The sequence below is a fragment of the Aphis gossypii genome, chromosome 1, assembly GCF_020184175.1.
Source record: "Aphis gossypii isolate Hap1 chromosome 1, ASM2018417v2, whole genome shotgun sequence".
Classification (NCBI taxonomy): Eukaryota; Metazoa; Arthropoda; class Insecta; order Hemiptera; family Aphididae; genus Aphis; species Aphis gossypii.
The window spans coordinates 18857824-18877910 of NC_065530.1; the positions used below are offsets into that span (position 1 = coordinate 18857824).

Genomic DNA, 20087 nt, shown 5'->3' on the forward strand with positions numbered 1-20087 from the left:
ACCGTTACAACTATAAATTATAATGATTTACAAGATTTTTGAGAATCAAAACAGTCAATGAAAATGTCTAAGTTTTGAACACCGTTGAACCGAATAGTAAATAACAAATTAATCAAAATTCGAATCTATATATATAGAATTTGCATTTTTAACGGGCAACGAAGTGCACGGGGTCAGCTAGTATATTATAGAGAATTCATTGATTATTTCTTATTTTTATAATATTTTATCAATGATTACTTGAATTGTTGGTTCTAAAATAGTTATTGGGATTTTGTATATGTTTTACGAGAATTTAAATAGAAAAATTATTAAGTAGGTAAAGGTAAATAATATTATTTAAAAATAGATATAAATTGTATCATAACTACTTATTATTTATGATATATTAATAAATATATAAATAATATTATAATGATTAGGTATAAGAATAATTTAATTTAAAAAAAATATTAATTGACCTAGATCTGATCTTAGCTGAAAATTTGGTTTTATATATTGTCATTGAGTACCTAGGTAAATAAGTAAGTAAATGTACCTATTTAATGATTCTAATTTTCTAATGTAGGTACCTACTAGTACTTACCCATAATATGTTAAATTTGAATTTATTATTGCTTATGAAACACAACACAATTTTTGGAGTCTGAGCCAGTGGTGTATTTAGGATTTATTTGAGGGGGGGAGATATGACTAAAATAGTTTTTCTTCCTCCGCTCTAAATACCTACATAAAGGTATAGGTACTATTTATATAATATATTATATTATATTATATTATATTATATTATATACTAATAATATCAATTTATTAAAACTTCATAGCTAATATATATATTATATGTATATAGGGCATTAGGGCTCGGATTTTAAAATATAATAAGCATGACCTGCAAAAGGTAAAAATTAACATAAAAAATGAATAAAAAAATTCAAGAAATCGGAGGAATCAGAATGACGTGAAACGAATCTATGTACAAAAACTAGATTTCTATCTCATAAATAAAAAAAGCATATGCTTTAAAGTCTGATCCCTAGACCCTAATTATAAATTTTCATAGTAATTGCATAAACTTTTATTTTATAATTATAATATACTTAATACCTATAGGCTATAACGATTATAACATAATATAAATTAAATAATGAATCATTTATTTATTTATCATTTACAAATAAACTGTAACTTTCAAGGTTTTATTAGCTATTTTGTCAATAATTTCTTCAACATCCAATATTAAGTTGTTATGAATGTAAAGCTTTGTAAGCCAATTCAATCTGGACTAAAATTAAAATTATATTCAAAATTTAAACAATTATTGTTTATTAATAAATTATAAATAGGTACAACTAATGTTTCATTTTTCATTATTGAATAGGGAATATTTACCTCCTTCATTGAATTTCTTAAATATGTTTTTAATCTTTTCATACAAGCTAATTCAGTGATATAAGCTAAAAAAAAAAAGGTTAAGGTCAAAATTTCAAGCTTTTTGATCCAGCAAACGATTTTTTATGGACAGACATTTATAGAAAATAAAAATATTTTAAAAGTTTTTAGTTCAAAAAAAGTAAAATTATTTAGAAAATTTTACTATGCCTAGAATATGTTGTTATTAATATTTGATATCATTTATTTTGAAGGAAACTTATCAAGTATTTTATGTTATTCGTTTTTAAGTTAAATACCTACCTACATAAAAAAAAATAAAATAGATTTTTTTAAACAGATACCTAAATAATAAGATAACTGACCGATGTTGTATAAAAATTCCTTGTTATAAATAATTTGCAACTAAATTTTCTGTCTTTAAATCAGAATCTTTTTTACAGTATTATCTGAATGAATTTAGTTTTAGGAAAATATTACTACAAAATAAACCAATAGGCAATAGGTAACATTATTATTAAATAAGAATTCTGCCTTTTTCTATGAAATAAATTCTACAAGTTCAACTAGGTATATTGCGATTTGTGACGACTGCCAGGTTATTTTTTATAATATAGAAATTTAATACAATTTCATTATTGGAAATTGATATTATTATTATTTAAATAAAGAATTCTTATCATCTATGAATTTTTGTTAATGTCGTTATCAATTTAATCAACTGTTATCATTATTGATAATCTTTTATCACTAATATTATTTATGAATATTTTTTTTATCCGTTTAAAGTTTAAACTAAAAACTTTAAAATGTTTAAATATATTTAACATTTATGAATTTACTTAATAGTTAATAGTGTTAATACCTTAATGGCTAATTAGTTATTATGATATATAAATAGGTAGAAACTTAAACTATTAACTGCTAACTTGTAAGTAGTAATTGACTAATAAATATTAACCAATTATCGTTAATTAATACAATATACAATAGTATATTGACAAATTAATATATTGTAAATTGTACAAAATTATAGCTACATAAGGTTAAGGTATAACAAATACAATGGAATGTTTAATTCCTGATATATTGTTTACTTTACTTGGCCACAAATCAGAAGTATTACAGTGTATTGTCGACAATGATAGCAATTTCACTGATGATGAGTATATAATTTTGAATACCGAGGACAGGCAACTGTTGAAGAGTTTCTTACAATTGGCTGAAGAATATCAGAAGCTTAACACTGTTATTATATCTTTTAACCGATTGGAGAGTATTTACAGAGAATCGGAATCAAATAGACAGGGCTTGTACTTTGAAGCTTTTGTCAATGGTATGCTGATCGCCTTGAAGCCATATCGCAACTGTATAAATGATATTGAAAAAGATTTATCAAATAACAAAGAAAACAAATGTTTATTGGCTGAAACATTAAGAAAAGTTGAACAACATAAACCATTGATTATTGCCATAATTAATATTTTAGATCAAATTGAACTTTCTCAGTTATATGGTGGACAAATATTGAATCTCATGCATGAAGTAGTCAGTATGAAATTTATGGATGACAAAGTTCAATTATCTCTCATATTCAAACAATGTTTACAGGTAATATATCTAAATAGAAATATTTGTCTATATAATTTGTCTTTTACTTATTTGTAATTTTATTTTCCATCAAAAATAGAATATTTATAATCTGTTTAAGTACCTACCTATTCTAAATACAATTATTAATAAGTTGTTTAAAATTATGATACACGGTTAGAACTTGATTGAAGGTTAGGTTTGAATTGTTTTTTTTAATTTAAGATTTCTAAGTTTTTTGTGTTTAAGCTAATGAGTTGGAGTGTCAGGTAGAGAAAGTTGAATAAATGTGAGTTTGGTATTGAGTGGTTTTTTCAATTTAAGGTGTTGGAATTTCAAGTTTTTGATAACTTATGTTGAGGGATTTTGTATTTATACTATATTATTTGATTTTTAACCTTACCAACTTCATAACATACTGAAAAAAATTGTTTGATTAAATAAATTTGGCTGTAAAAAAATAAGGGACAATTTTGTGAAGAGGCTCTCACAACTATCATATCTAAGATAGTTAAAACACTTGAGACCAGGAAACTAGGAATACATTTATTTATAATATTGGTTATTTTTTTTTTAGCGTTTTGCTTCCACAAGTTGTTTTCACATTTTTTTACTATAAAGTTTTATATTACCCTTTGTAACTGAATGATTTATTTTATTATAGGTGTTAATATCGCAGTTGAACACATTTTTCTCACGTGGAGTGATTTTTGATCCTCACAGAGAGTTTTTCATTGAATCACAATATTCTACTAGTACAAAAGAATTTAAACAGTTTTCTTTATTACCCAGTTTAATGCCATCTTTTGTCCCTCTTTCAACTGCAAGTAAAATAACAAGAATTGGTGATGTTATTAAAAGTTTGCAACATTCAAATGACCAATTGCCTTTGATAAACTACAAGGATATTTCTATACAGCTATATGGAAACAAAAGAGATGAATTGTTTTCTAGTTTACTAAATTTAGTAAATGTGCCTTTGTTTACTAAAAATGAATTTGTCCAAGTAATTGACAAGTTTTATAATGTTGTAGATGAATATATGTTAAAAGCATCGTTCAATAATGATAGTTTTGCTTATCATATGAAATTGGTAAGAGATTTTTATTTGCTGGGTAATGGAGAGTTTTATAAGCACTTTTTGAATAAAATGTGTAGTTTATCTATGAAATCTGAGCATAGTTTACGTGCTGTTAAGGTAGCATTTAATAATACAGCTCAGGATCTTAAACTGCACAAATCTATGAATCAAGTGTTTGGTTTTAGTTCATTAGAAGATGACGAAGCTGATGAAACAACATGGACAAAAATTAAAGTTACTTTTGAAACCACATGGCCATTACAATTTATATTTACCAGCTCTGTTCAAAAAAATTATTCAAAATTGTTTGCATTTTTATCACGGATCAAAAGAGTACAAACAAATTTGCATGAAATTTGGATTGAAAAAAAATCTAAACATTTTGAAGTAAATGGTCATAATGACCAGTTGAAAACCAAATTATCATACTTAATAGATACCCTCTACAGTTACCTTCAGTTGGATGTTATTGAGGATGAATATTTTCTTCTATTGGAAAAATTAACCAATGCCAATGATTTTCAAACAATTAAGCACATACACGATATGTTCCAAACAAATATTATGAGAGACTCATTTTTGTTCATGGAAGAAGTTTACATAGCGTTTAATAGAATTTTGGATATGTGCGAAAACTATTGTAGATATATGACTGACATTACGGCTGCATTAAATCCACAATACAAACAGTGTTTTGAAGAATTAAATTTACTTTTTACTAAAAAACCAAATAAATTGATCTCATTGATAAACATCATTCAAGAAATTCACGTGACTCCTAAACCAAATCAATTTATTGTCAGGTTAAATTATAATAACTGGTTTCTCAGAACCATATCTAGTGATTGTTGAAAATGAAATGTCTACATTTTACAAGCATAAAAAGATACTATTTTTTAAAATAAGGATAAATTATAATTAATTGTAAAATGTAATGTTATTAATAATGAATTTCAATTAAAAATATTATATATTTTCAATTACTTATATATTTAGACACCTGTAAATATATTATTATTATAAATGTTAAATCATATAAAAAATCATAAATGTATCATGACAAGCATTTTATTTTGTATCAATTGTCTTTAAATTGTCTCTATTTTTTTTAAAATTCAGTTGTTTGTATAATATAAACAAATGTATAAATACAGATATTGCATTTTTTTCTACCTGGTGTCATATAAAATAAAATATTATTAATTTACTTTCTAAAATAAAAATACAAAAAGAGTATATTAATTTTAGTTTAAATTGAATATAATTTAAGTTAAAAACGAATTACGTAAATATTAGGAATTATTGATAGAATACAAATAAATTATGCCATGTCTAATTTCTGTGCGATCTATTTGCAGCTCTCATCGATTTTTCCAATTCAAATTGTCGTAAATCTGTCCGTTCTAAAAAGTCTTGCTTTTCTAAGTACCTAAAATAGAAATATTACACATTAAACAATATTTCTTAATTATTACAATAAATAAAATATTTTTAACACAAACCCATCTTTTCCTTTATTGTATGTGACTAATTCTTCAACAATTCCTTCTTTCTTTTTGTAACCATCCCAATCTTGTTTAGATTTTTCTAAAACCGATAATTTACTTTTTTTTCCTAATTGACTCAATATATTTGCTAAGCCTCCTGATGACTTTGTAGCAATAGGGGCTACCGAACTTTTTGTTTCTGAAGACTTTGTTGTTGTAGCAGTGTTATCATCATTTTTCACTCTGAAAAACAAAAAAAATATTGATAATAAACATCGAATTTACTTTTAGTAAATAATAAATACTTTCACATTTTTCATAAATGTATTGTGATTTAATTTAAATATTCACAATAAATCAAACTATTTTATTAATTAAATAATAATTTAAATGTAAAATATTGTTTTTAAATAAACTAAGTACTGAAAAATATATTAAATGATAAACAAACTCAAAATTAAATTTAGAAATCCAAAAAAAAAAAAGTAGGTAAATGGATACTGTTCTATTTTATATTAGGTGTTAAGTAGATCACTAAAATGAGTGTGTCTATTTGAATTCAATAAAACATTTTTGTATAAGAAAACGATTCTGAATAATCTGTCAGCCTATATAATCAAGTATATTTCATACATAATATATTTTTTGACACAATTCGCTATTAAAGTCATTTATTTCACTTTTAATATTACAGTGAATTGATATTTTTTTTTGAAAATACTACATTTATTATAAATAAGTATTTAATTATTATAATAGTATAAATTTATACCGTATAATAACTTTTTTAACTTGAAGTTTAATTACAACATTTTGTAATAAAACATGTAAAAATTTAAGATCCCTCAAATTATGTTGTAAAAGAATAATTCTTGATCTCTTACCTTAATACAAACAAAAATAATGAACATACAATGTAGGCATTTTATTATTTTTTCACTGTAGTTGTAGTAGGAATTTCAGCAGTTATAAGTTATAAAATCTAATTAAAGTTGAATAAAATAAAATAAAATTTATATTAAATACATATATTTACTTTTTAGATGAGTCAGAGCAGTCAAATAACGCTTCAAAGTTTCTTTTTTTGGTAGTTTCTAGTTTATCTACAACTTTTATGGATTCTTTCGATTTGGATTTAATTTCACTCGTAATAGGTGTATTGGAAGATTTTTTTTGAATAGGTCGTTGAAATTCTAAAACAAAACAACAATTAGTTCAAAAATTATTCTTATCTATGTATAATATATAGATGATAGATTCTTATCTTATATATATAAGTGAATTTTAGTCTGAGTGTTCTTAATACACTTCTAAACCGTTCATCTGAGTGCGATGACATTTGGTACAAAGATAGATTAGACCTCTGGGATGATAGACCAATTTAAAAAGAAAAATGTCCAACAGGGGAAGTGCTCATACATGGATTTTGAGATTTACGATGGAAATTTTTGTTTGTAAATGGTTGTTATGGGCTTTAGTTTTATAATTATTAAAGCGATAATAATTAGTTATTAATAAACATGCAGCATTCAATCAAAAGCTTATTATTATAGAGTTGGCATTTTTAATGGGAAAAAAAGTGCATGGGATTAGCTAGTATCTTATAAATTATAGTTTTTAATCTAATAATTTATTAAATTTTTTATAAAAAATAAAAATACTAATAATTAATAAAAATTAATTAATACCTTCCCACAAAGCATCTAAACGTTTTTTATCATCTTCAGAGGAATTAAGGAGAGTATCAACTTCTTCCTTTGTTTTTTCAATAGTTTCGTCATCAATAACTCTGAAAAAGTAGGCAAAACAAACATGATTTAAAATTTAAACTTAAAATCAACTAAGTATTACATTTTTTTAGATTTCTTTAGTGATCTTCTTTTTCCCGTCTTAGTTGTTGATTTCTTATTAGTTCTCTTTGATTTTTTAGCAGATGTACTGACACTATCCTCATCATCATCGATTGGGTCATCTGAATCAACTTCTGATAAATTTTCATCTTCGCCTAATGATAAATACACATTAATTTTTTGAATTTGAATCATATATGTTAACAGCATTATAATTATATATTATTTTGTTTATCCTTAGTAGCTTTCCTTAAAAATTCATCATAATTAAAACATTTTAAGACATATTTTCTTTAGAACAGAGTAACAGACCAAGATACTACACACACAAATTATAATGAAAATTAATAGATTTTCATAATTAGTTAGAATATCCAAATGTTATTTCATCAAGATATTAATTACCTGGTGGTTTGTAGTCTGAATCATTTTCATCACTGCTGTCAGAATAATCTTGTGAATCCATAATGTCACCGTCTATCCTGTTTGAGCAGTTAAATTCAATTTTATAGAATAATAAAATACTATAGGCCTTTATGCACACGGTATTAAAATAAATACTAAATACTAAACAGGTATTGATATTTATTATAATAATACTATTAGTATAATAGGTACTTTGGTAATTGATTTAAAATTTTCATACCGTTGTCGTCTAGAGTCCTAGATACTTGATTGTCGATAGTGTCAAGTCTAGTGCCGAATGTCGACTGGTGAGTGGCGACTATAGTCTGAACTCTGAAGACTTGTTCTGTGGTAGTACTGGATCGGTGAGTTACCGATTGGTAATCCTATAGTGATAGACACTGTGTCACTGTTGTAAGCTACAGTTGTTATAAAGTTGTCTGTTTTGTCCACCAATTAAGAAACACATTATTTATAATATTTATATAATAAGGATATTGTTTTAAGTGATTTTGTCGATAATGTTATCAGTTTTAAGCATCTTTTTGATTTTTTGATAAAACATATAAACCTTATCATTAAAAACAGGAACTTAATGATAAGTAAAAAAACGATTTGATGGAGTTTTTAGCTGTTAGTTACCTATTACTTATTCTGTGCTATTAATTATAATTTATAACACGGAACTACTGTGGTTTAAGAAGCTGATTCACGTAATACTGTTAAACTTTTTTCTTAATTCTAATTAGTTCTTCGACTGTTCGTAAAATAATACATACTATAGTACAATAACACTTTATGTTTTATAAACTACATTAAAAAATGGTTTGAAAGAAGTTTTTTTTTATCCGTACAAATCGATTGTATTTTTAAAAAATGATGCCACTCAATGATTTCAAGAATCCTGAACTTGTTCCGATCTCCAATGTCATTGGTTTGGCATCTCAACGGCCCCTTAGTACATTTCCTGGTAATACATAAAAAATTAAAATTGATATATATAAAATAATTTTAACTTTTTTGTAAATATTTTTTTAGAAATGTGGTATCAAACTTTTTTATGGGCGTTATTCTCATCTGCTATTGTTCATACTGTAGCTGCAATAATTGCTTTTGCTACACTCCATAAACATAATTTCGGAAAGTAAGATAATATTATTTAGTTTTTATTTTTAATTGATATCTCAAAATATATATTTTTGTTCATATTTATGCCTCCAAATTTTCTTGGCAATCACACTCATAAAAAATTGTATTTATGACTTGAGACTGAGAATTTCATAGTTAAAATTGTACACTATAAAAGTAGATATTTAATTCCATAATATCCTCTTGATTCTCTAATAATAGGTAAATATTTGAATATGGATGTAATGTAAACGATATATCTAATAAATATATTATTTTTTATTTATATTTAAAATTAACAATTTATACAAAATATGAACAATAATTTTATGTACCTACTGGTAGGCAAGAATGGACAAGTTAACAATTGTTTTTAACTTCTCAAGTTAAGTTATTTTAAAATAATAAAATTAAAAGTTACTCATATTTTTTTCATTAACTAGTTAAGTTAAAAGTGTTTTTGAAAAAAGTAAAGAGTTAATTAACTTAATTTTAACTTTTAATTCGTCAATGCCCAGCCTTACTAGTAGGTACATTCAGTACATACATGGAAGAGGTTGATTAGTGATACTTAACATGATTGATTATAAAATTTTTCTTTATTTTACATTTTTTTTAAAAATTTGTTTTATAATATTTAAATGTTATTAGTTACCTAACTATACATCAATATTTTTTTTATTACATTAGTTTTGTTACTTATTCTCACTTCTTTATGTTACAGGTTTTTTCCTTTGTTCATTTTATTGGTTGGAATATTTGCTCCACTTAGTTCGGGTATAGTTAGCAGTGCTACCATAGCGTTTGTCTATCGAGCATCTAGTATTCAAATGCAACCTTTGTATGCAATGTTTTGGGGAGTTGGACAGACATTACTCTCAGCAGCTGTAGGTTTTACAAGAATATTAGCTACATTATAGAACATTTGAAATATAATTTGTACATAATGTACATATTTTGTGTATAATAAAAAATTTATTATAGTGTGGTATTTAATAATAAATACCTAAGCATTGTGATATAAGATAATTTATATATTTATTTTTTAATTAATAAAATTGAATGTGTATATGCATTTTTGTTTTAATGCTTTGATGACTATATATACATATACTAGTAAAATATTAGTTAAAATTGTAATACTAATAGAAAAATGTCACACTTACGTGTGAATCAATTAATTTAGGAATAGATGAAGTAATTAATATACTATAGATGGGTTATTCCAATACAATAATATAAAGATTATTGTTTGAATTTGATTCACTATTGGTACTTGAAGGTAGGAGGATATAGGAAATAAGTATTTACTTGTGTCCTGCTATCACGTGTCACTAGTTAAAATTTAATTAATGAACAATAAATGATTACATTGGCATTTAGTATTAAATGTGTTATTTAAATTTATGGTTAAGGTCAATGTAGAAAATTTGTTTTAATTAATCTAAATTATCTCTGCAAAATTTATTTAATTATTTAATCATGTTAAGACTGAAATTGATTGCTTTTAACATTTCTTCTCAATCTTAATTATGATTAAAAAAAGTTGTGCCATTGTGACTTGTATAAAAACTTGATGTTTGGAGATTTATTTCCATTAATATATTAGGCAAGTATGTCTGTTAGAAAAAAAATGTTCACATACCTTTGGGTTGTACCTAATTTATAAATTAGTGTTTTTATTAAATTTATAAGATTGATTAGGTTAAGTGATAAACTGATAAAGTATTTATCAATATATTTTCAAAATAAAAATTAAATTGCATATGATTATATTGATATCTAACCTTTTTTTTTTAAGTTTAGAACCGACGACCGGGAGGGGACTGCTTTCGCATTACTTCCTCCCAATTGATATCTAACCTAACATAACTTAATCTAACTCTAAAATTGTAACTAGGAAGTCTTTTATTGTGTCTATTTTACTGAAATTAAAATATGTAAGGCGTTATTGTAGGCATTATAATATCAAAACATATCAATACTTAATTTATTTTTTAATAAAGTATAAAAAGATTCAAATAATGTGAGTTATTATAATGTTAGATTACAAAATAGAACAAAAATTAAAAAATTAGGTAGGTATTGGTAAAAGTACAAATGACAATAGTATTTAGTACCTAATAATAATTATTGTAGAGAAATATATAAAAAGTACTCATTGTTATTATAATGTTAGTTTAAAAAATTAAAAAAAATAGGAATTGGTAAAAATACAAATGACAATAGTATTTAGTAATAATAATTATTGTAGAGAAATATATAAAAAGTACTCATTGTTTTTACCTATATTATAATATAATATTATTTTAAGACTTTGTCTTTAACAACTCTTGTTTTTTTTTTATCGTATTTTCCTTAGTAGTTGTTTTGACGTTTTTGTTAGACTTATCTATGATTGTTTTTTCCGGAACACTGATAGAATTTTTTTTTTTGGTGTTCACACCAATTATAATTCTTTCACCGTTTTTCTTTGCCAGGGTATTTTTAACGTTGGCCGCTGGTCCACGCGATTTTAATTTTGATCCTTTACTAGCATTTTTCTTTTTTGACAACTTTTTTTCCTGGGAAACCGATTCTTGAGTTTGTTCAGTGGTTGTCTGTACAGTAGACACTGCGATCCTTTTGAATGAATCGTAGTCGAATATTTTGCAGCTTTCACCCGTACAAAATTCGATCCCGCACTCTTTACAGGATAAAAACTTAGACTCCACTCCTCCAGACGCATTTTTCTTTTTTCGCAGAAAACTATCACGTGGCGTCTTTTTCTCCGCATTTCTAGTCTTGAGCGTAGCCGTACCTAGTTCGACTTGTCTACAGCAAAAAAAAATCTCAATCATCAATAATTTATTTATAAAAAACAGTATTTTAAGAAGGGAAGACACAACAATAGTGAAAGTAAATAATCTGGTAGAAGTTGACAAGCTTTATAGCATATCGGTTATTTTTTAAAGATAACACTTAAAAATTTCAATTTTAGCCGTAAAATAAAATCTACTAATTCTCAATTTTTTTATTACAGTAAAACCTTAATTAACCGCTTTAAGCGGAACCTAGAGAGTTGGGGATAGATAATTGATTTAGATGCATAAAAGAAAAATATTATTGATAATATTTAAAATTAATAAATCTATTGTAGGTAAAGATTTTAATACTATACGTATAAATGGGATAATAAAATAAAATAATCTAAAAAATCGGTAATTTTAGTTTGTTTATATGAATCCCGAGCTTTTTTCACAGATAAGTTTTTTTATTTTTCTATAAGTACGTATATATATATTTATTTATTTATTTATTTTATTTTATTTAATATCGGTAAAGATTACTAGGCCTCACTGAGTAAAAACACGTGTGGAGGCCTAGGAGTTATCTTATATACAACACATTTACCTTTATCATTTTCTCTTTAAATAGCTACTCCAATACACAGTAAAAAAAAAGAAAAAAATAATAAAAATAATAAAACAATAACAGAAAAACAGTAATATAAATTTGAACAGCTAATATAAAAAAAAGAAAACAAGTTGTATAAGAAAAAAAATAAAAAAAAAATAAGGCAAACAATGGTAGTGTAAAAAACAAATTAATCCTGAAACTTCAATATTATAGCATCGTATTCATGGTGAAGCCAATGGGTAATAATAATATATATACCTTTAATACGAATATTTATAAATCACGATACCTTTATATGCCAATGCCAATGGATGAAGTTTAACAGAAATTGACGGATGAAAAAAGTGGTGAATAATCGAAGTTTTATTGAAGTTTATAATTTGGGCTCGGATTTTAAAGCATAATAAGTAACTAAAAAAGCACACGATTGTTTTAAAAAATCAAAAAAAGCATACTTATTTACTTTTTTTTTAAAAAAAAAGCATGAACAAAAATTAACACGAACTAGTTAAAAAATGAATAAACAATTTTAAAAATTTATTTATTTACCAAGATTTTCAGTAGTAAAACTAATAACTCTATTATCCGATAGAATATTTGTATAGGTACATAGAAAACGAACTCTCTATATCCACTGAAGTGATCGGTGTATACTTCACATAAGAATGAAACTACAACCCTAAATCTTAAATTATTTTGAAACGATCGGTATTGATGTTGAAGGCATACTGACCGTATTGGTACTAAAGGTAGTTATACGTAGATCGATAATCTATACGTTTAATAAATTTAATAAATAAGCTGATAACGAAAATAATAAATATCCGAAGTCTGGGTTTTTACATTTTTTATTTTTGTTACAGTAGTAACAAACATATGAAAATCCATAGTTGAATTAATAATTGAATAAAAGCAACAAAAAAGCAAAATAAATTGGTTTATTTGGAAACGAAACGAATTTATGTATAAAAATTAGATTTCTATCTCATTTATAAAAAAAAGAACCATATTATGCTTTGAAAACCGAGCCCTATTTTATAATACATAAAATTATTTCGTTATACACTGTCTATGTTTAGAGTGGTTTAGACACGTGGTGAAAACGCTAGTGTATCGCCCGAGTACAGCACGTCATTTTAAAGCACGTTATCGGGTGTCACCGTTGTATGCTTACAGCGCGCCGCTTTAGTGTGGCTCGGCCCTTACAATAATAAATATTTTGTTTTCGAAATGGCAACGTTTTATTTAGAATTGTGCGAAATCGTATATTCATATATATTTTATATATAATTTGGGGAGTCGTGTATGTATATTAGTGGCTATTAAAATATCAATAGGTACAATTTTTAATTTTAACCAAATTTCATAATGTGGATTGAAAATTTGTCTTGTTATCAATTGCTCATAAATATCTACCGAATTTCAATCTATAAAAGTACCTATACAATAATAGTTTATTTACTATTCTATTTTATAAAATTATAATATTACATAAGCCCAAATTAAATTACATAAAATTAATTTATCTACAGCCATCTGTATTTTTATTTTTCATCACGTTTCTTATACAGTAGCTATAATAATTATACAGTATATTTATAACTTATTAATAACAAAAGAAAAGTTACTGATAATAAAGGGATTGAATTATTTAGTTTAAATAGTTACGTATATATTACAGGTATTTTTTTTGTTGTTGTAAAATTTAAAGGTAGATGAAAACATTAAAGTGTTTAAAGTTTTTTAAATCTACGTTTAAATATTTTATTTTTTTCAAACGTATAATCATAGCATTTTTTTTTATGTACATCATTTAGCTATAAGAATTTAGTTTGAAAAATGCAAAAGAAATAAAAAATTTTTAAAACATTACCTCGAAAAATATTCTTCGTCGATTTTTGATTTTGGGCGAAGAGAAGTAAGCATTTTCCATGGAATATTAACCGAGTACAACTCATCTAATGAAACTCCTTTCATTTCTGAAGGCGTTGGCTCGGCAAACGGGAACGGTTTTTTACTTTCTTTCTTGGGTAGCTTAAACTTGAATTTTTTTTCTCTTATCTTAATATCACCTAGTTTCTAAAAAAAAATATTGATAATAATATTGAAATAACTATATAATATACTATATATACTATATAATATGACAATATTTTGTAGTTTTAAGCAAAATATATTAATAAATACAGCTAAATATTTTAAAATTTTAATTTTAATCTCATAACTTAATATTATTTAATAATTATTTTGAGTTTCAACCATTTTTTTTTTTTAATGAAATGTGCATGACCTTTTTCCGCTAACAGTTAGTCTCTACGCTAAAGTCAATATAGGTGATATAATTATAAAATGTAAAACTTATATAAATTATTAATTTATTAAAATTTATAACGTCTTAAACACATTATAATATTATGTTATAGCTTTATATTATTTTAAAGTATTAACAAAACATTACTTTTTCTGGTTTTATCTTGAATTCTGGAACTTTTTCGACGAGTTTTCTTAATTCTTCCTTTGAATTTGCAATACAGTTATGTAAATCCAATAGTGTAGTTTGTTCTTTCTTTTTAGCGAGAAATTCTTCAATTTGTGAGGCCATTTTTTTGTAATTGTTTTAATAAAATCCATAAATATTATCATTTTTCAAGCATCATGTAATTGAACTGTTAACAAAAATAAATGAATTAATTAACATACACAGGTTGTTGTTAAATCAAACAAGTAAATTTAGAATTTGGTATTTGCGTAATTGCGTTATTAATATATCACATGTCAATTTATCGGTCACGTTTCTGATATTTATAACCCACATTTTTTTAATACTGGATACTGCATTAGGAATATAATTAATAAAACTTCAAGTTGTTTATTGTTTTGATTACCGTTTATATGTACATACATAAGCATATGTGAATTGAATTGATTTTCCTCAACAAAAACTGTACAATAACAATTTAATCAAGTACCTATAATAAGACTACAAGACTAAAATATACGCGTTAAACATATAAGTGTTTTTCTATAGGTATGTCTTATAGCAATATTGTTTTTTAATATTACAAAAAATGTAAGCATATTAACGTACATAAAAGTATACACAACAATAATAAATAATAACGCCAAAAAAAATAACATATTGTTTTTTGCATTACAAAAGTGTAAATATTTTTATGTTTTTTTTTTTTTAATTATTGTAATTAATGTTAAGTTTTGGTAATAAATACCTAAGAATTAGTGAATGATAACTATATTCTTATTGATATGATATTAAGTCTAAAGTTAAACATTAGTAAATACTAAGTAGGTATATGTATAATATAAATAAATGTTTAATAAATAATAGTAGTACCTATATGATAATAAAACTATTAGTTATAAAACTATAAAATATAATACCTTATTAGAAAAAAAAAATGTAATATAACATTTTGGCCTTCAAGTTATTTTTATGATTTTGTTTAATTATACAAATTAAATTTTCTTAAATAACTAATTCATAGATAATGTTACAAATGTAATTAATTTTTCACCTTATACTTATATAGCAATGTATGGATGTAATAAATTGATTTAATTAATATATAATAATGTAGGTATAAGTAAAAATTGCATTTTTATAAATAATAATTGTTAACTTCAATTATATACATAATATACATTACCTCATAATACCTTCATACTATAGATAGTAAAAAACGACAATCATAATATAATATTTTAAAATTTAAAAGTTTAATTTATAATAAGTATATTAACTAAATTATAACATAAGAACACTCATACCTAGTAGGTAAAAATAATTTAGCGAAATCCAATTTTTTTTTAAAGAAAAAAATGGTATAAAAAAAGTTAATTTTATCTTTTTTAGTTTTCTAAGTTGCTACTAATTTAGGTAACGCTTCTTTCATTCTTTTTATTTGAAAATTTTGAACCTGCAGAAAAAATTATGTATGGCTACAATTATTTAGTACATATTATTATCATTACAGTTATTTTATGAAAAATAATGTTATTAATATTTTTTAATATTTAGATATGAGATAGTTTATCAGTTATGTATATTAACTATTGTTATCTGATACTCCAAAACCTAAAATTTAGGTAATATTAGCAATTCATAAATTTAATATTAAAAAATCATGAAGAATCTGACGACGGCGATTCGTCAGCAATAACACTTTTCCAATGTTTTCGTTTGGTTTCCAGTACCTATATATAAACAAATATAATTTTAATTAACATTTATAATAAGCTACTGACAATGATTTTAACGTTTTTTGTGTATAACAAACTGTATAATAACTATTATACCTAATAATAACATATAATAATGTTTTTTCGTGAATCTATATTTAATTAAAATATATATTATCGGCAGCCGTTATTTAAATCAAAACATTGTTTATGCATTAGCGATCGATAAGGTGTTATTATTATTTATTATTTAAATATTATGTATACTAAAATGTTTATTTATTCATTCATTTAGATTATACATATAAATTGTACATTTACCTTTCGTAACGACGATAATTGGTATAACACATCACTAACCGATATGCTTTCTGACAACGAAGGAGCTTTATCTGAAACACTATTACTGTTTTTCATTTCTGAAACATACAATAACGTAAAGCTTATTTTAATAAATAATAGCTAATCCAAATAAGTAGGTACCATTTTCCACACAACACACCTGCAAAATTTGGACGGCCGTATGAAAACGTCTTTTTTGAATAATTATCCGGAAATGTAAAGCTATATTTGAGTATACACAACCAAATGAACAAATATACCCAATAGTCTAATGACTTTAACTATTTTAGTAATTCTTAGATAGTTTACCCGGTTCGCCCGTTTATATTTGATGATTGGCATTTCGCTGAATTTGTATTATTAATTATTCTTCTGTTCCATGGAGACTTTTGTTTCAATTTCAACTGATAATTTGGATCCTTGGCACTTTGTTTGATATACTGCACTTCTGGTCTATTCACTCCCCACTTAGGCCTTTGATCTAAATCTATAGATTTTTGGTATTCATTTCCAACTGAAGATTTCACGGGTTTTCTGAAACAGAAGTAATTTCGAAAAACTTGTTAGACTAAGAACAGCGTTTTAGTTAAAATTAAATTTTAGATTTACTTTAAAATTTCCGTTTGTATTGCAACACTAGTAGTCTGACTACGAAATTTGCTCGGCGTTAATAATTTTTGACGGTTTAGTGGAGATGGTGAAGTTTGAAGTGTCACATCGACGTCCGGACACTTAGGTATCTCTTTTACTTCTACTGGATTCGGTGCGTTTGATTGTGTCTTGGGATCTAGACAAACTTTTGGTTCTAACTTAGGCTCACTGCAGTTACTAACTACTACTGCAGGCTCTTTGGAAATTTGTTCTTTGTCTTCATCCTGATTATGTCGTTTTTTTTGCATGTGTTTGGATTTGTTTTCTTTCGCTTGTTTTTGAGCGTTCTCTAACACTTCTTGCATTGCTTTTGCTTTTCGTTCTTCACACAACTATTTGGATACAATATGCATTAAAACTAATATTATATTGTTTTTGATAATGGTTTTATATACTATAATTTTAAGACTTACTTCTTTTTCCCGTTGTCGCTTCATCTCGTCTTCTAGCCGTTTTCTTTCAATTTCTTGTTGTCTTTGTATACGCCGTTCTTCTACCAAATCGTCCTGTTTTTTCTTTTCGAGTTCTTCTTTTTTCTTTAATTGTCTTTCTTTTAACTATGGTGTAAATTATATAAGAGATTTTAGCTACAAATTAAAATTTTAGGCCTATTCACCTGTTGTTTTATAGCTTCTTGAAGTTCCATTGCTTTTTGCCTTTTAACTTCTCTAGCAGCTAATTCTTCAGTGGTCAATGGAATATTTTGTCCTAGCAAGTAAGTCCTATGTATATTGTATACATGCAAAAAAGAAATATAAACCTTTTAATTTTAAAATATATACGATATACCTATACTCCATATTGTTGTTAATATTTATAAAAAATAAATAATTAATATATACATTCACCGGACATTTTTATTTTAGCATATGCTCTCAATTCTCTAGTTATACAGCAAAATATATTTTACCTGTTATAGGCGTTGTTCGAATCTAAAGAACTTAAAGTGTCACAGCTACCTCCAAAATCTGAAGCTTTATGAGTATCTTGAAATTGTGTTTTAACTATTTCGTTGGTTACAAAACTATTTTAAATATAAATAATACTCAATATACATTTGCTCTTTACAAAAATATTATATGTCTTAATTTCCGAGTTAATTAAATCCACTCATTACTTACGGTTTTTCTAATGGATATTCTACCCATGCTGGTGTTCCATTTCTTTCATCGGTTAAGTATTTTCTGTCATTTGAATTAAAAATTGGCGGATTTAACCCACTAGCATTATTTTGCTTATCCCATTTTTGTCTTTCTAATGTTCCTACTCCTTCATTAGTATTGTTTTCTTTTGATATTGTGTAGGTCCGATTTAATCTTTAATATTTTATAATATAGAATGTATATTGTTAATTCTATACATCAATTTTTTTTTTTAATATTTTAGGTAAATATATAATTTTTGACTTACATAGTATGTGTGCTTTTTGGTTTAAAATCATCCATTACTCCAGTATCAATATTTATATCTTTTTCAATTTTATTAATGTAGGTATTCTGTAAATACAAATGGTTTAAATAAATAGGTATAGTGTATTAGGTACGCAATGAATAATAATGAACATAAACATATTTATTAAAGCAAAAATATAATAATTAACTAAAAGTGAATTTTTTTACGTTGTGTACGTTTTGTTTTTGATTATCGTGAGAAATTGGCGGAAAACTTAAATTTTTTTGTGTTTGTAAATCTTTGTATATAGATAGACGATCAATGTCATTTGAACGTATTTCCGGATAAATAACATGATCCCTTTAATGGAAAAATAAAAATAATATTTAGTAAGATGCCGTGGTCACAAATTGACGTATTAGAAATTATAATACCTTTGATCATTGAACACAATTGGTGTGTTTTGATTTTTCCAGTAACTGTTTAATTTTACCATCTCTTCTAAAAAAAATTCGTTGTAAATAAAAATAAAAATGTATTTGTACATTTGAAAATAATCGCATGCGATTATAATGAATTAATATATATTTTACTTACCTTTCTCTTTTGCCCATTGTTGTTTTTTTAACTCGATCAACGATACTGACTTCACTACCATCATTTAACTGTCGAACGAATAATGGAAATCATATGAGAAAAACTGTTTATCTGGCTACAAAAGAAAACAATAATGACGAACATACGAAACACGATACTGTTTCTCCTTAAGACCTCACACATATGGGGTCAATAATCTTAAACATATTGACCATATTTTGCGTAGTCATAGTAACTATTTGTTGACACTAAACTAAATAACACTGCAGTTATAAATCTTTTGCATGAATTAAGTTTCAATGAAAGTATGTGTACACATTATTATAATTTATTTATATACGTTACTATAATACATATATAATTTATGTATTATTAAACGGCAAGCATATTATTTCTACCAATTTCAAAAATATATAAACAAATTTGAGATAAGTTTCTAAAACAAGAATAAAAATATAGTTACAATTACATATTTATATTACCTATTACAAATCAAAACATAAAAAATTTAAATAACTATACAATAAAAATATACCAATATAAGTTAAAAATACAATAAATAGCAAATTTTTATAATTA

General features: G+C 24.8%; 5 protein-coding genes across 9 annotated transcripts; 2 read left to right on the forward strand and 3 right to left on the reverse strand.

Moving 5' to 3' along the window:
• The first annotated feature begins 2163 nt into the window (after positions 1–2163).
• On the forward strand, positions 2164–5087 carry LOC114131945 (gamma-tubulin complex component 4). 2 transcript variants are annotated; one of them, XM_027997299.2, is made up of 3 exons: positions 2164–2320; positions 2426–3000; positions 3644–5087. In XM_027997299.2, the coding sequence occupies exons 2-3, from the start codon at positions 2455–2457 to the stop codon at positions 4910–4912; spliced, it is 1815 nt and encodes a 604-aa protein (XP_027853100.2). In that variant the 5' UTR covers positions 2164–2320; positions 2426–2454; the 3' UTR covers positions 4913–5087. The 2 variants fall into 2 exon arrangements, with proteins under 2 accessions (XP_027853100.2, XP_050063999.1); XM_050208042.1 differs by having other exon boundaries at positions 2164–3000; positions 3644–5086.
• A 208-nt stretch (positions 5088–5295) lies between these two features.
• LOC114131941 (craniofacial development protein 1) lies at positions 5296–8304 on the reverse strand. The gene is made up of 7 exons (XM_027997292.2): positions 8044–8304; positions 7803–7879; positions 7399–7552; positions 7236–7336; positions 6584–6740; positions 5563–5790; positions 5296–5489 (listed from the first exon to the last, which is right to left on the reverse strand). Exons 2-7 carry the CDS (start codon positions 7861–7863, stop codon positions 5393–5395), a joined length of 798 nt encoding a protein of 265 aa, XP_027853093.2. The 5' UTR covers positions 7864–7879; positions 8044–8304; the 3' UTR covers positions 5296–5392.
• A 136-nt stretch (positions 8305–8440) lies between these two features.
• LOC114131942 (transmembrane protein 170A) lies at positions 8441–10005 on the forward strand. The gene is made up of 3 exons (XM_027997293.2): positions 8441–8772; positions 8841–8946; positions 9655–10005. The coding sequence occupies exons 1-3, from the start codon at positions 8679–8681 to the stop codon at positions 9848–9850; spliced, it is 396 nt and encodes a 131-aa protein (XP_027853094.1). The 5' UTR covers positions 8441–8678; the 3' UTR covers positions 9851–10005.
• Positions 10006–10943: 938 nt separating this feature from the next.
• Positions 10944–15495, reverse strand: LOC114131932 (uncharacterized). Its single transcript, XM_027997282.2, has 3 exons — positions 14788–15495; positions 14203–14408; positions 10944–11744 (listed from the first exon to the last, which is right to left on the reverse strand). Exons 1-3 carry the CDS (start codon positions 14929–14931, stop codon positions 11240–11242), a joined length of 855 nt encoding a protein of 284 aa, XP_027853083.2. The 5' UTR covers positions 14932–15495; the 3' UTR covers positions 10944–11239.
• Positions 15496–15777: 282 nt separating this feature from the next.
• LOC114131930 (histone-lysine N-methyltransferase, H3 lysine-79 specific) lies at positions 15778–19681 on the reverse strand. 4 transcript variants are annotated; one of them, XM_027997276.2, is made up of 13 exons: positions 19509–19681; positions 19346–19409; positions 19139–19271; positions 18930–19015; positions 18641–18835; positions 18430–18543; positions 18136–18241; positions 17933–18076; positions 17478–17851; positions 17178–17402; positions 17029–17090; positions 16848–16945; positions 15778–16541 (listed from the first exon to the last, which is right to left on the reverse strand). In XM_027997276.2, the coding sequence occupies exons 1-13, from the start codon at positions 19570–19572 to the stop codon at positions 16470–16472; spliced, it is 1737 nt and encodes a 578-aa protein (XP_027853077.2). In that variant the 5' UTR covers positions 19573–19681; the 3' UTR covers positions 15778–16469. The 4 variants fall into 4 exon arrangements, with proteins under 4 accessions (XP_027853077.2, XP_027853078.2, XP_027853076.2 ...); XM_027997277.2 differs by having other exon boundaries at positions 19148–19271; positions 19346–19412; XM_027997275.2 differs by having other exon boundaries at positions 15779–16541; positions 19346–19412.
• Positions 19682–20087: the final 406 nt, after the last annotated feature.